This window comes from Magallana gigas, chromosome 5, assembly GCF_963853765.1.
Source record: "Magallana gigas chromosome 5, xbMagGiga1.1, whole genome shotgun sequence".
Classification (NCBI taxonomy): Eukaryota; Metazoa; Mollusca; class Bivalvia; order Ostreida; family Ostreidae; genus Magallana; species Magallana gigas.
Genome location: NC_088857.1, coordinates 54,793,467 through 54,808,827, shown reverse-complemented (window position 1 = coordinate 54,808,827; position 15,361 = coordinate 54,793,467). Strand labels below are relative to the sequence as shown.

At 33.4% G+C, this 15,361-nt stretch overlaps 2 protein-coding genes across 24 annotated transcripts in view; one reads left to right on the top strand and one right to left on the bottom strand.

Annotated features, from left to right (window-relative positions):
* Window positions 1–3,060: 3,060 nt before the first annotated feature.
* Window positions 3,061–9,348, bottom strand: LOC105336166 (MYG1 exonuclease). The gene is made up of 9 exons (XM_034460180.2): window positions 9,217–9,348; window positions 8,835–8,931; window positions 8,576–8,744; window positions 8,165–8,260; window positions 7,709–7,939; window positions 6,768–6,846; window positions 6,215–6,337; window positions 4,324–4,505; window positions 3,061–3,362 (listed from the first exon to the last, which is right to left on the bottom strand). The coding sequence occupies exons 2-9, from the start codon at window positions 8,893–8,895 to the stop codon at window positions 3,188–3,190; spliced, it is 1,116 nt and encodes a 371-aa protein (XP_034316071.2). The 5' UTR covers window positions 8,896–8,931; window positions 9,217–9,348; the 3' UTR covers window positions 3,061–3,187.
* The window catches only part of LOC105336167 (myoneurin), a 29,823-nt gene continuing 23,712 nt past the window's right edge, over window positions 9,251–15,361 (top strand). For all 23 annotated transcript variants that reach the window (XR_901402.4, XR_010713781.1, XR_002200442.3 and 20 more), the window contains exons 1-3: window positions 9,251–9,364; window positions 13,441–13,661; window positions 14,061–15,259. Coding sequence is in view for 20 of the 23 variants with exons in the window: in XM_066083633.1 (XP_065939705.1) it covers window positions 13,527–13,661; window positions 14,061–15,259 (1,334 nt within the window). In the remaining 3 variants the exon portion in view is untranslated. The remainder of the gene's footprint in view (window positions 9,365–13,440; window positions 13,662–14,060; window positions 15,260–15,361) is intronic.

Sequence of the window (15,361 nt, the reverse complement as noted above, 5' to 3'; positions counted from 1 at the left end):
TCAGTTTTCTGTACGATATACTAATGTCAATAAATCGTAATTCTCCTCTTTTTATGTTGCTACTGAATTATTTTAGTATGAAATACAAGATATTACCCCCTCCCCTTGAAAAAAAAAACTTGGTCCATTAATTTCTTGGGACTTAAGAATATTTTTGTAGCGACATATTGACTGTCACTAATTATGTTCTTTATTTCTAAGAAAATCGATCATCACTGAAAATACAATTAACAAAATCTAGTCAGATCAATTATTTAAAACATTTCGCCCAAGTATGGAAAAACTCATCACGTGAATTACTTTTATTACATCAATTAGATTATCGTGTTTATTGTTTAATGAATAAAAATATTTGGTTAACTTACTGGTATTCAAAAAAATTGAGATTTATTATTATGTTGGACTATTCTATTATCAATTATTATCAATAAATGCAAAAAATCAGACTTCCAAACATTGTAGTAGATTCCGTTATAACCTCCAGATTAAATTAACGATTTTTATCTCCCTGTACACATAAAAATTTAGTGGAAATTAAAAGAAACAAGAGACCCATGGGCCACATCGCTCACCCGAGCAACAATAGCTATTATGAAATCAAATTTATGAAGTCATATACAAAATATCTGGACAATGCAGTAGAATAGATCCTGTATATTCATTACTGTGAATTCCTTATCTAACGCAAAGAATAAATATCCGCATAAAATCGCGAGAAGCATTACTCGCGGATATTAAAATCTCGCTTTAATTTTTTAGACAGTTTTGAGCCATATGAAACTATAACAAACAATTGGTGCTCACGATTTCATTTTCTCGCGATTTGTTGCAAAACGGCGGCATCGCGGAATTAGGTACTCGCGTAAAATAAGGAATTTACGGTATGTTAAACATTAAGCCCCTTTTGTTACAGGATGATTTAATAGTCATAATACAAAATGAGTCTGAAAAAAATATCTTTTTGAGAAGATTTTTGAAAAATACCAATGTATTTTCAATCATTCTTTATCATCTTCCCTTGAAACAGGGCATTACTCTTCATTTTAACAAACTTGAATCCTCTTCACCCAACAATACTTAGTGCCAAGTTTGGTTGAAATTGGCCTAGTGTTTCTAGAGAAGAAGTCGAAAATATAATTTTTTTTATTAAAACAAGACACAAGTGTTCTGATCAATGTAGAGAAACTGAACCAGCTTATGCAGGACTTAATCATCAAATCTGACCAAAAACTTTTCTTCCAAAATACTACTATTTTCTTGCATTAATACAATTGAACTTTAATTCCTTAGATAATATCTCAAATACCACATATATTTTTAAATAAATCAGAATTCCCATGCACTGTTTCTTTGGCTGATACATGTATACGTTTTCCACCTTTGCATCTCAAATCCTTGTATATTTTGATGATTATGCTTAGTCATATTGAGTTTGAGAAAATAAGGTTTAAGTGTATTTCTGCTAGCAAACATTGGTTGTTTAAAGATACTTAACTTAAAACAAACCTTAATCTTTTGCTTTGTAAGTACAGAAATCAGTGTAACATTTGCTAAATACTCATCTTAACAATACATTAAGCTTTTGCAACAAAACATATCTGAAGAAAACAAAACTGATGCTCCTTATAAGTAAAACTGGACATACCATAATAAGTAAAACTGGACATACCATTCATAACTAGAACTGTCCTAATGGGACTAATACCCCCGCTAGGCTAATTTCAAATGGGACAAATAATTGAATTGAATAATAAAGGTTTGGAACACATACAAAAAAAAATTTCTAGAATTGTAAAAAAAAAAAAAAAATTAGTTAACAAAGAAAAAATAAAATCAAAATTGTCAGAATTTCACTGTAAATACATATCTATAACAGTAATACATTTACAAATGTATGTATTTGATGATATATTTTCTTAATTTAATTGATTTAAAGAAAAACCAACAAAATGACAATAACCCCTCCCTTTGCAGTGAATAGAAATACCGGTAGCCAAGCAATGCTCTTCTGTTGATAAAACTTTCAATATCTTACTAATAAGAGTCTTGACAGATGCAATTAGTTGTTTCAAATTTTCCTCACTTTCTCCTATGGCACAATGGAACTCCATATCAGAAAATTGATCCCATAGGACTATGATTTTCTTTGATGAACTTGTTAAAATTAATAAACTCCCAAAACATTACCATACTATGTAAAAATATGTAAAAAAAAGAAAATTGAATATTACAAACAATTTTAAAATTGCCAAAACACTACAATCATATCAGTAATTTTGAATTTCATTTAAATTAATGCCCAGTAGGGTCACTTCATCAATTTACTTGACAAATAAATTTAAACAACCTCTAAAAATAGTTTAACTTCTTTATTAATAATTATATTATTTATTTCCTTATAATGATAGACCTTTTGGTTTACATGAAACAGTTTTAAAATAGCCCCAAAACCATCACCCACTTTACAGATTATCAATTTCCCCTAAACACATGCTCCATCTGAACCATGGCTCAGATAATGGCTCCCTTGGGACAAATGAATTCAGCCACACTTGTCTTTGATGTTCTTATTAGCTCCTAAGAATTTATCATTGACAAACAAAAACTTTGCATTGTCAGTTGATAGAATACTTATAAAAAATAATTTTTTTTTATTAATTAAGACATAAAGACAAAAAACTTCATCTGGATGTATTTATATAAATATATTTTAGAGTGTTTTCTATTAATTAATTAATAAAATCTGTAAGGATTACCTCCCTTACTTTTCAACATTAGTGTACAATATATAGAATAAGGAAAATGAAAACTGTCATAAAATCATTAAATCTTGTCTGATCTTAAAAAAAATTGCAGGTGCACATCTTCAGATGGTGTTCAACATATGTACAAATTTTCAAACTGTTCCACGCAGTAATAAAAAATTCTATAGGGGGGACAAAGTTGCGTCTACGGACAGACGGACGGACAGACAGACGGACAGACGGACAGACGGACAGGGTGAAACCAATATACCCCCCTAAACTTCGTTTGCGGGGGTATAATAACAAACAGATTAACCAACTTTGATAGTTATTTTTTATTTTCATGAGATTCAGCTATGGCAGTGACTTGATACAAATACAATGCAATAGATGAAACAACCTGAGCACAATTGCAATGGAGTAACTGTCTTTGATGTTGAACACTAGGTCTTTTTTTCTGCCATCTTCAGACTTTTCTTTGCCATCTCTAGAGCACCCTCATAAGTGTGATTCCCACCAATAAAACCGCCCGCATGAACAAAGATACATCCCTCAATCCCAGACTTCTCTGTAAGGACATCATCTCTCAGGCCTCGCCAGTCCTCTGGCAACGACAGTCTGTACACATAAATACATGTATATACATATGTACACAAACAGCCAATATACATAAATATTTCATATTCATGAATGTCCAGCCTCTAATCCCATATACCGTGGAATCATTTTTAATTGTGGGGGTCATGATCAATATTCATGGGTAGCCAAATTTTTCTTGTTTTTTTTTTTTCGTTGGTAGCAAGTTTTATTTTGTAAAAAAATATTAAACATATGCTTGCAAATATGTATATATATACGTTCGTGGGAATGTAAATTCGTGGGCAAAGGTTACCCACAAACACATGTCACCTACCAACAATGATGATTCCACAGTTCATTACTTAGGGGTAAAAAAAAACTACTCTTTAAAGAGGCAAGGTCACCATTTTGGTCAAAAATTATTTTTCCCATTTTAATGTTTACAATGCTTCAGTAACGCATTGTTAATAAACAGTCAACATTTTAGTGTCATTCGTTGAGTTATAAGGGAGTTACAGTGCTTACAGTTCTTTGCTATGTAAACAAAGCTTAATTTTGTTTGAGGTGAAAATTCCAGTTTTAGATCTAAAATGTATGTATATAATGTTAGGAACTGTCTATTTATGCTTAAAATGAATAAGAAAATAGGCAAATCAGCTTGAAAAAGATTTTTTATTGGTATATTGAACAAATATAAACAAAAACAGGGCACAAGACTTGTTTACATGTCAAAGACTTGTGAGTCCTGTATCTTTCTTATAACTCTAATACTTACTCTCAAATGTCATTTGATCATTAGAAATGCATTCCTAAAGCTTTGTAAATAATAAAATCAGAAAAATAGAATTTGACCATTCCCCTTTAAAGTCATTAGTAAGATTATTGTGACTCTTTACCTTGTATGACAAAAGGAAGAATAAATTTAGATGTAGCATAATGCTAATATGGATAGGAAACAAACTGATTTCAAATTAAATTGTACGACTTTTGATAAGCTTACCTGTTTGAAAAAGACACTAGAGATTCTGGCACACACTGTATCCTCCATTTGTTAGCTTGGTCTGTGTATAGGACGTATTTGATTGGTGGGTTGATATCAAGCTCCGCCTCTAAGTTAAACAGGTGGTCCTTCCAGGGACAGCCCCCCGTCTTAAACACCACTATCTCCCCACTAGGGTCTACCTGTACAAACCAAAGAAATATAATCCGAAATTCCTCCCTCATTGGTAATTAATTGGATATTTTGTTGTGCTCTGGTTGGTTAAAGAAGTACTCCAAAGAATATGTGGTAAATGTATATGTGACAATGTCTAAAAAACAATTTTGCAGGTACCCATTGTTCTTAATACATGTATCAAAAAAATTCACAATTGTTATTGTGAACATTAAGGTGGCTCTATACACCCACAGTTTAATCCAATTTTCAATAGAAGACCACAAAACATATACTTATCAAATATTAAAATGATGATAGGGATACTATAGGTATTTTTAAAGAATTTTCAAATGTTTTTTCGTGTTTTTGTAAATTAATTTTTAAAAAGTTAACTATTAACAAATTGAGAGAAATTTGTTTGTCATATGATGGATATTTCATTCGGACACCTAAAAATAAATATAATACTTCTTACATTCAAAAATTTTATTATTGCAATTTTTTTTAGTACATGTATTTCCCCAAAACAGAATTTTTCATATTTTTTCTTACTCTGTTGACAAATCATCTGAAAAAGCTGCTTGATGTTATAAGAAAATGTATTTTAATAACTGTGACATAAAAAATTTGAATAAAAATCATTGCAAATAAACACAAAAAATATTTTAAATTTTATTTGGTATGAAAGTTCCTCAGGTAAGAGTTATCATTCCGAAGTCCCAAGGCCCAAACATCTTGGGGACTTTTCATTTCTGAGTTAAAGAAAATTTCCTAAATATCACGATGGAATGATAAATACATACATATTTCATTATAGGCCTATATAAGTGAATTTATTCGCTTTAATGCAAAACTAAGTCAAATAAATAAAGGGGAAAATTAACTAATAGGATTTATGTATCCCAACCTGAGAGAAATTCAAAGCCACTTTCCCATCCCCTTATGATGGTTAGGAACATATCTGTCAATATTAATGTGGATTAAAGTATATTATAATTAAAATACTTTCCTAGGTTTAGAATTTTCTTTCACAGTATTCAACCCAAAAATAAGTTTTATAAAATTTTGGAAAGTTAAAAATTTTATTGTCCTTAACAGGATTCGAACTCATGACCTACAGGTTTGTAGTGAACCCACTAACCCACTGTGCTACGCTGTAAGATATCGAAGATTGGAAAGAAACTATTTTAAAAAAATTAAACTTGATTTAATTGTTTTATATGATAAATAATACAACACAATGTGAAGGTGTCACATTACTTGTAAGTAATGATTTTTCCAATAAACAAATTAAATCTAAGACTATTCATTTAACAATTTTTTTAAAAGAGCGGTCCACATACGCCTCAGTTTAAATCAGCCAGTACCGGAATTGCATGCTTCCAGATTTACTTTTTTGCGTACTGCGTCATCAAAAAGTGGTGTATAGAGCCACCTTAAGACTTGCAATATCAACAATAAGGAATATGAAAAAAAAAATTCCCAGAAAATATTTTTAAAAATATGTGAGAAAGCAACATGTCTTTCATAAAAACAATTTCTACACCAGTAAATCAGCTGATTAGTTAACACAAGAGTTTATCAACCCCAAAGTACCCGCAGTTACATGTATATGTATTATCTTTTTCTGAATTTAACCGCATCAAAAAAATAATGATTGCATTTTCTCACAAGGTAGAGCAGTCTTAATACAAATCATATAATCAGCAATGAATACAACTTGAGAATTGTTTACCTCTGTTCTCCCTTTGACGGCTTCTTCCACTAGCTCTCTAGCTGGTAACCATGACTTCTTGTAATACAAGACTTTGTCCAGAAACTCAGCTCCCACCATCTTCATCGCTTTCAGAAAACCAGCCTATAAAACAGAACCAGTTTGCTGGACTTAGTGCTTCGTTAATATTTAAGATTTTTGCAAATTTAGCAAACAAAGAAACAAACATTTATTCTTAATTTTACATGCCCTTGTTATTTTCATAATTTAAGAACAACAGTTTTTCACAATTACTGATATTATTTCTGTGTGTTTAATTATTTACAATATTAAAATAATCTCAAAATAAGCAACAAAAATAGATTTTAATGAAAACACCTGATATAAATACATAGTACTATATTAAAGCAAATAAACAATCTATATTTTGGCAATGAAATTTACTTTATAAAAATGAAATTCATATCGCACTGTGCTGCACAGAAAAATTGTTTGTCCTCATAGATGGGATACAAATATTGTAAAGAAGTAGTTCTCTTTTCATATTAATGTTTTGTGCACTATGGCTTCTTACCATTTCATCAGCATTTGGTTCGTTCCACAGAGGATTGAAGTGACTGACCCGGATGCTAATGTTTGTGGATATCTGGTACCTGTATCAAAATCAAGAACACATACATTCATTACCTACTCTGATCGTACATATACATGTAATATATATAATGTCTACTGCTGCTAGAGTAAATCAAGAAGAGTTTGTTAGACTATTTAAATAATGTTAATTCCTTATTAAATGCTAGAATATTTAATTGTGTAAAATCGCAAGAAGCAACCCTCGCAGATTTCAAAGCTGAAACTCTCGCTTTTATATCTCAGATAGTTTGAACTTTAAAAAAAAATAACAAAAATATTGGTGCTCACGATTTTATATTCTCACGATTTGATTCAAAACTGCAGAATCGCAGAATTAAGCACTTGCATAAAATAAGGAATTTACAGAAATACATGAAATATACTGTTTAATTTATTTCCTAAAAGTGTAACTATAACAATAGTTTCAATTATTTACTTCTTCACCAAATAAAAGCCTTCACAGGGCAAGAAGATGGTACCTTGAAAATACAGTCAAACTTTGTTATCTCAAACTAAATGGGACAGTCGGACTGTTTAAAAACTTTGAGATATCCTAGTATCCAAGATAATTATCAAGGGTAAAATACTTTAAAAATAAGTGGTTGGGACTTACAAATCACTTTGACATATCCATTGAATTTGAGATATCAGGGTTCAAGACATTAAACTTCAATTGTACAATGTACTCATATGATGTCATATACATCATATACATACAATACAGAAGACCTTGATAAATAAGTGGAGTACATGTGCATGTGTGTATATATTTTCAAGGCCATTCAGTGTCACTAACCAATGCTAATTTGAGTTCAGACATGATTCAAAAATATTTTCACTTTAATTAATTTAATGAAAGGCCGGAGAGGATAATAGAATCACCTGGGTTCCCCGTCGTATTGATTAATTCCGTTGTCAATAGCATCAATCTCCTCCACGAAGTTCTCGTACACTTTGTCGTACACGACATCTGTTATTGGGTCTCCGACTGGAAGCTCTAGGATCTTACTCACGATCTCCCGCCCAAAGTGACAGTACACCAGTCCTGCACTGCTCAGCTTTGTTGTCCATTTCTTGGGCGGATTGACGGTGCTCATTGACTCGTTAAATGTCCTGAAATATTTCACATTATGCCAATTCAATAAAAAAAAATTTGAACCTCAAAAATCAACCTTAGGAGTTTCTAATACCTTTAAAAAAATGAATATCAATCATTCATATTCAATAAGACTAGCTAGTAGCTAAATAAATTTCATTCATTATATAAAGACAAATTTTAAGCCTCAACTAGTGTTCCATAAACAAGAATTGTAATTTAACTGTCCAGCATAACTCTACCTTTGGTGATGGTCAAATCTATTTTTAGCTGGGTCATACACTCCCCCAACATCCACAACCACATCACATGTGTCCAGGACTGCTGGGTCTCTAGTCCTAATAAAAACAAAGAAAGGTGTGAAGGTGTCAGACATGTTTAAAACTTATGCCTTCCATCGTGAATCAATACACAGTACCATAATAGTTACCAAACTGTATCTGTACCTAAAAAAGCAATGTCCCCATTTAGTTATCTCATTATCAAATTACTGTGGTTGTGTCAGGTATATGGCATTTCTACTAGCTCTGGCTAGTGAGTGAACCCTTTAGATCAATATTGGTAGAGTGTTAGATTTGCTTGCCACAGGACCCAGGTTCAAACCCCAACAGAGGCAATATTTGTCTCTTACATTACAATATAATCTGGTATACCTGATAACTTCAGCATCAGCATACTTTGGAAGCTGTCTCAGCATGAAGCATGCCAGAATCTCGTCACAGTGAAAGGAGCCATTGTGTGTCCCTATCTTCATGCTGTCTATAAGTCTAGGTTTCTTGTTCGGAGATTGGTCCTCGCTCATGAATGCTTGGGCTGTGTTCACTGTATTAAACATAGGGGTGTCAGTACATTATAGTTTCACTTTGTGACCAATCAAATAAAAGATGATCATATTCATACAACATCCCCAACCTTTCCTGGCAATTACCAATGTATAAAAGGATAACTTTGTATTCCTTGCCAGTAAGTACATCTGATGGTTCACTTTTAACTTTATAACGATGACATCCTAATAATAGAATCCACAGACTTTTGTAAAAATAAAATATAATCAATAAATTGCTAAGGAATTCAAATAAACAGCATTACAGCATGTTCTATAAACATAAACACTGTGAAAGTGAAAGTACACTGGACCGGTGTTAACACGAGGTACGTGACTGACATAAATCTACATCAATTTTAACAACATAAAATTTCTATGTACTATATGAAATAAAAGATATACATTTATTTCCAGACGACTTATCATTGATAGTATCAAACGTTACCTAAGCCCGACTAAAATCCTTACCGTCTGGAGACAAAGCAGTGTAGGAACAAACCACAATTTCCGGGTTACTGGTCCGCCGGTGGTTTTAACTATTAGTGCAAATTTTATGATAATGGCAGTTGTCGCAGATGCAGCTACTCCGAGTTTGCTATAAAATTAGCAAGAAGAGGTAACTTACAATTTCAATCATAGAAAGAATAAGCCATCTGATATTTATGCAATACATAAGCTAACGTTTGTCGTTTATTTCGAGGTATTTATCCGGATATTTGATGAATTTCTCAATGGCGCACTGCGCTATGACGTCACGCCTTTGTGTTTCCTGCAAAGAGCTCGCGTCCATATTTTTTTTACAGTTTTCATATAGATCATGATGCCGATTCAAAATTTTCCTTTGAAATTAAAGTATGTTTTAATGCAGAAGGAATATTTGAGATTATATGCTTACCAACTCAAAATTTTTATATGTTTTCCAGCTTTTATTGTTTTAAATATCGAATTTGAATATATTAAAGTTAAAATCTTACTATGCCAGACTAAATATATATCATATTGATATAAGTTATATAATTGTATTATAGTCATCATTTACAAATTTTTATTTATAGTACCAGTTCCAGCACAATCTCCTGATTAATAGCCATATAGCTTGAAAATCTATATAGCTTAATAAAGCTGTGCAGAATAGCTTGATAATGCTACAGAGTTCTTGAAATCTTTTTTCCACTGTCAGCCATTTGGACTGACAACCATCAGGAGTTTGTCAGTCCAGACTGATTTCTGTCAGTCCAAACATTTTCAATAGAAAGATGAAAAAACTACATGTACATGTATATTTGCCTTCTAATTTCTCTCATTTTTACCTTAATTGATCTGATTTCTCCTAACTTTCACATTCTGCCTCCTGATAACATTCTTATTTATCACTTCATTAATTATTTTTATTTCCTTCCCTCTCTCATTATCAACTTTCTTCTTTCTCGTTCTCTTTCTGCACATCTCATACATGTATGTAACTAGGGCTCGGTTGTCAGATAGCGGAGTTCTCATTATTTCCCGAAAAAAATTATAAATGATTACATTGGGATTTTTGTATGTGTTTTTCTGTGTATTGCAATAAAACATTCACTGAAAACCCTGTTTCGGTGTATGCAATGTACATTGAAAAAACGTACCGAGACAACACTCGCCATCTTTGATTTATATAGGGCCCTCAGTTCACGCTATGTTTTAAACAAGTTCTCCAATTTTTCCCATGATTTCTGATGAAATCTAGGTTGGAAAATGATTGAAAGACTTATTCCTATTGTCTGACTACATCTGTTAGCTGCATTATAAACGCACCGTTTCAATATTTACGAAATACTTGCCAAACTTATCGAAAGCAACGGAAGTAATAATTACTGAGGTGTTCCGAAAATGTATGATAAGTCTAGAGAGAGCGAAAAAACCGCGAAAAACTCCTCTAGATTTATCCTATGCGTTCGGATCTCCTCAGTGATTACACAGAGGCTAGAGTTTTCATCATATTTCTGTTGCTTTTGTACGAAAATTAGTTATATTTTCGCAAGTGACTCTGTCCATATCTACCGGTCATTTGGACTGACAGGCAACCTCAAGTAATCGGTCCTTGGTTATTTTTATCGGTCTTGCCGACAGGACCGAAAGATTTCAAGAACTCTGATGCTATTTATGTGCAGTTTTTCCACAAAAATGTAAATTATCAGATATATACAAAAAATCGCAAGTTAATTACTACTCATATTTATACCATGGATCATACATGTTAACCTCCAGTGATGAAAAATAGGTAGAATTTGAACTCAAAAGCGGTAGCATTGCTACAATAAGAAATATGAAGGAATGCAATAAATGAAACAATAACACTATTATCACATGCAAAGCAAGATTTATTTGTGTTCATTGGTGTATGATTTTGTAGCTAGCTTTGCTTTTCTTAGAGTGGTCTTTTCTGGAATTGATTCAAAACAACTTTTGTTATTATTTAACTTGGTGGCCAAAATTGAAGAAATAGTGTCATTTGATAGTTCAGATCTGAAACTTGTCTGTATTTTTTTCAAATGAGAAAACACCCTTTCACATTCTGCATTTGAGTTGGGAATAGTCATGGCCACTGTTATAATAGAACAAAGTTTGAGAAATCTAAGTTGATCGTTTGCCAACTTCATCCTTGACATGTCCAGCCAAAATCTGTTGATGTTTTAGTCTTCAAATGATGGTAGGTCATCATCAGGGGAAACAGACAAATCATGACACTCATCACCCAAGGCATCCAGATCCTCATCATCCAGAATCTTGAATCTCTTGGCCAAATTCAAAGCTGAATAAGATGTGCAGAGCACTGAGTTCATATTTAGGAATTAATAGAAAACACTTTTAAAAAGTTTATTCTCTGTTTACAAAATCAATGAAATCATAAAACTGTAAAGATATATTACCTGTTTCAGTTGTAACATTTCCTCTATTTCTTGGATCAATTATCCCATGGTCTTGTATTATGATATCTTTGAATGGAAATTTCTTCATCATTTTTCAAAGTTGACTGTTGAAACCTGCGCTTGTATGAGTCCCTGTGTTTCTCCGTGCTTCTGTGTTTTTCAGTGTCGTTTTTCCCCCTATGGCTTATTGAGAAATCGGTATTACAAAACGCATACTGTTCCACCTTTTTTTTATCTATGAAGAAAGTCAAATACTTTCAGCCAGTCAGCGTTAAACTTTGAATAATATCTTTTCCTTATTCGAGGCGGTGATGTCAATGACATTTTTGTAACTAATGTAATCAATGAGAAGTGTTCACCACTCATTGTCAAACGCATGCTTGAAACCCACATTATTATCACTATGTAAAAAACGTCTGAATGTTCCCGACTCAAGTCACACGATATCTAAAGAACTAGCGAGATTTTATAGCTAGAATGGCTTCCAAAATGGCTATCCAAGCGAGGCAAAATTGAATTTTTGAAAAATCAGTAGATTTTCAATTAAAAGCGGTAGGTGGGAAATGGGGTCAAAAAGAGGTAGACTTCCGCGAAAATCGGTAGAGTTAACATGTATGCTATGGACCATTAAAACTGATTAAAGAGCAATCCTAATTGAAATTAGTGCTGCTTTTGTACACTTCTAAGCAAAAAATATATATTTCCATTGTTTGGGTAGCTGTCCACAAACTTGTGTGCACTAAGACATGGATAAATATCTCTTTATATTGTGCTGAATGATTACCAATCAATTATCTTGTTTACCATATATCTGACCTTTATATTTCATTCAAGAAGTAACTGTGTGGTCATGAATCATTGTTTACAGAACAGTTTATAGTTGAAAACTATCACAACACTGAAGTGCGATTTTATGTACATGCTGAAAAAAATAAACATTTAAGAAAAAATGAAAGACAAAAAAACTTAATCAAGCTATTCTAAAAAGCTTTGTTAAGCTATAATTATAGCTTTTCAAGCTATATACCTAAATAAAGAGACTGTGCTGGACCTGAGTACACTGTCAGGTCCAGTACAATCACAAGATTTAGCCATTTGTAAGCAACATGGCTTGAATTACCTACATAGCTTTTTTTACCTGAAGAAGGTTTATTTGGCTACCTTTTTTCAATTTTGCTTTTTGTGTCAAACAGACAATAAGTCGCAAGAAACTGTCAACCTATAACTAGCAACTCAGAGCAAAAAAAAGTACCAAAAAACATCACTGGTTTGAGAGGTTTTAAGTAAAACATGAATTTCTATTGTCTAAGTTACTGTATGACACCTTGTGTGTGATGAGGCATGAATTAGTGTGATTAATTCACAAATTATTTCTAATCAAGATGTTAACCAGAACTGTTCTTCTTTGTTTGATATTTCATTAGGTAATTGAAGCTTTGTAGCTATATCTAGTGATTGTACTGGACCTGTCACTGTCATGTGGGGCAAATCCCTTTCTCCCTCAAAGTAAATAAAACTGATAAATGTAATGAAAGTAGTAACAAACAATGCAACAGATATATATATATACTTGTACATGTAAGTTCAGTGTATATGTATGTCCATGAAGTGTATGTAATAATATGCCTTGAGTAATGTATAGCTTGAAGCAATATTTAAACAGCATGTTTTTCCCTCGTATTATCCATGTATGTAAGAGATATTTATTAATTCAGCTGGTCAGGAGTTTTGTTATTTTTTTTCCTTCTGAAAAAAAAATTTTTTACAAATATTTTTTGAATTGCAGGTTTGAGTTTGGACTTGCAAGGAATTGTCATCTCTTGTAAACAAAATCACAAATTATAGTGTTGAAATTGGAAAATCAACAGAAAAATGAATCCACAAAACTACCACAAAGTTTACATGAACCATGTTCATTCGAGCACTCTTCTGTCCCAGTTGTCCACCATGTGGAAGAGCCAAACTCTGTGTGATGCCATGATAAAAACTGGAGCTGTGACAACAAGAGTAAGTGACGTGATAATGCTAACTGGAAATATCACTCCATCGCCATTATTTTATGTCATATGTTTTGCTTAGTTTTGTCATAAAAGAATTTATTGGTTTCTTTTTGCACTATAACTTTGGCATCATTGACGAAATTCCATAACAGATGAATTTTATACTATTGATTTGGTTTGTTGAGAATTTTGATGCAAAAAAACCAAGTTTTGAAAAGATAATGAAATATATCTGGTTCAATGTGGAATAAAATGATTGTTTGCAAGTAAACATATGAATATTTAGAATAGAGAGATTATTCTTAATAACTTTAATTGATGACCACTGTCTAGAATCTGAAAAGATGGAACTCAATGTTGCATAATTCCATAGCTTTTGTATAATCATGTACATGTATATTTTCAGGCTCATAGAGTAGTCCTTGTGGCAGCCTGCCCTATGTTACAGACTATGGAGAACGCTACATCTGGGTCTCACCTGGAGGTCCGGCTAGCCTCAGATATCAGTCAGGAGTCTGTCAACACATTTCTACAGTATCTGTACGAAGGCTACATGATTCTAACTGAAGAAAACTGCAGCGAAGTGGAAAAAATTGCAAGGCTACTGCAGGTGGACAGCATTACAAAGTGTTGTGCTGACTTTAACAAAACTATCAATAAATCAGCTGGCGCTCAGTTCCGGTACAGCTTTCAGGACCAGACAGACTTTAAACACATGAGAGTTTCAGACCTGTTCAAAAAGCAGGAGAGATCTACAAAGAGAAGCAATGAAATGCATCGACCCCTCAGTCCCAGTGTAAAAAGACAGAGGATACACACTTCATCAAGTCCAAAAATCCACGATACAAGCAGTATGGCGGAGAGCTATGGTGCCACTGCAGATCCATGGGACAGAGTTCCAAGGCTGGGGTCAGGATTTCAGGGTCCAGGAGTAGTTGATATCAGAGAAGATGGATTTGAATTGGTACAGACAGAGCCTCCTAAAAAAGATTCCAGTGGCAGTGTTCAGGAGCCAGTCAAAGTCCAGACCAGTGTGTCTCTCTCTGTGTCTAGTCAGCATAATCATTCGTCAGATTTACGGGTGGTGAATGTCTTAGGTGACCCGGGACCCCCAGCTCCTGACCGGGCGGGTAAGTCTTCACAGGCAGCTCCCTCATCCTCTGGTGCATCGAGTCGTGATCCCATCACTGTCAGTCCCCTCACCTTCCAAGACTCCCCATCCTCATCTTCATCATCAGTGGACATCAGCCGCAGCATGGGGCTACATGACAAAACGCCTCACAAAAAAGATGCCGATAAATCAACCCATCCCAAGGTACACATACCAGACTACTCAGAGCAGCAGTTCAGCAGTGAGATGATGAATTCCAGCTCCATGCCTCGCAGCAGTGAGGACTCTAGCTCCTCTTATAGGGCCCCATATCCAGTTGCCATGACACAGATACCAAGGCAACCAGCTCCGAAACCATTTGCTAGTGGAAGTGCTTCTCAGTCCTTGCCAGTCTTTCCAGAAACTCTCTGTTCTCCATCCTCACAGAAGTCTCAGTCCACCCCTAGAGAAAGCATTGAAAGGCCACCATCCATTGGCAGGGGTGGAGAATCTGGGTGAGTCAAGTCTTCATGTTTTACTTTGTGTCTTTTTTGCTTATTTTTTGTTTAAATGCTTTAATTGATTATTTGTGAATCTTTATCCAAGGCCTCTAATTT

Bases quoted from the DNA above. Each gene is read 5' to 3' on its own strand.
- LOC105336166 (XM_034460180.2), bottom strand. From the start codon at position 8,895: ATGTACTTACTGGCAAGGAATACAAAGTTATCCTTTTATACATTGGTA. The intron at 7,940-8,164 runs GTAGAGTTATGC...GAAATATTTCAG, and splicing joins AGATTTGACCATCACCAAAG to GACATTTAACGAGTCAATGA. The intron at 4,506-6,214 runs GTAAACAATTCT...TGGTTTGTACAG, and splicing joins CCGTCAAAGGGAGAACAGAG to GTAGACCCTAGTGGGGAGAT.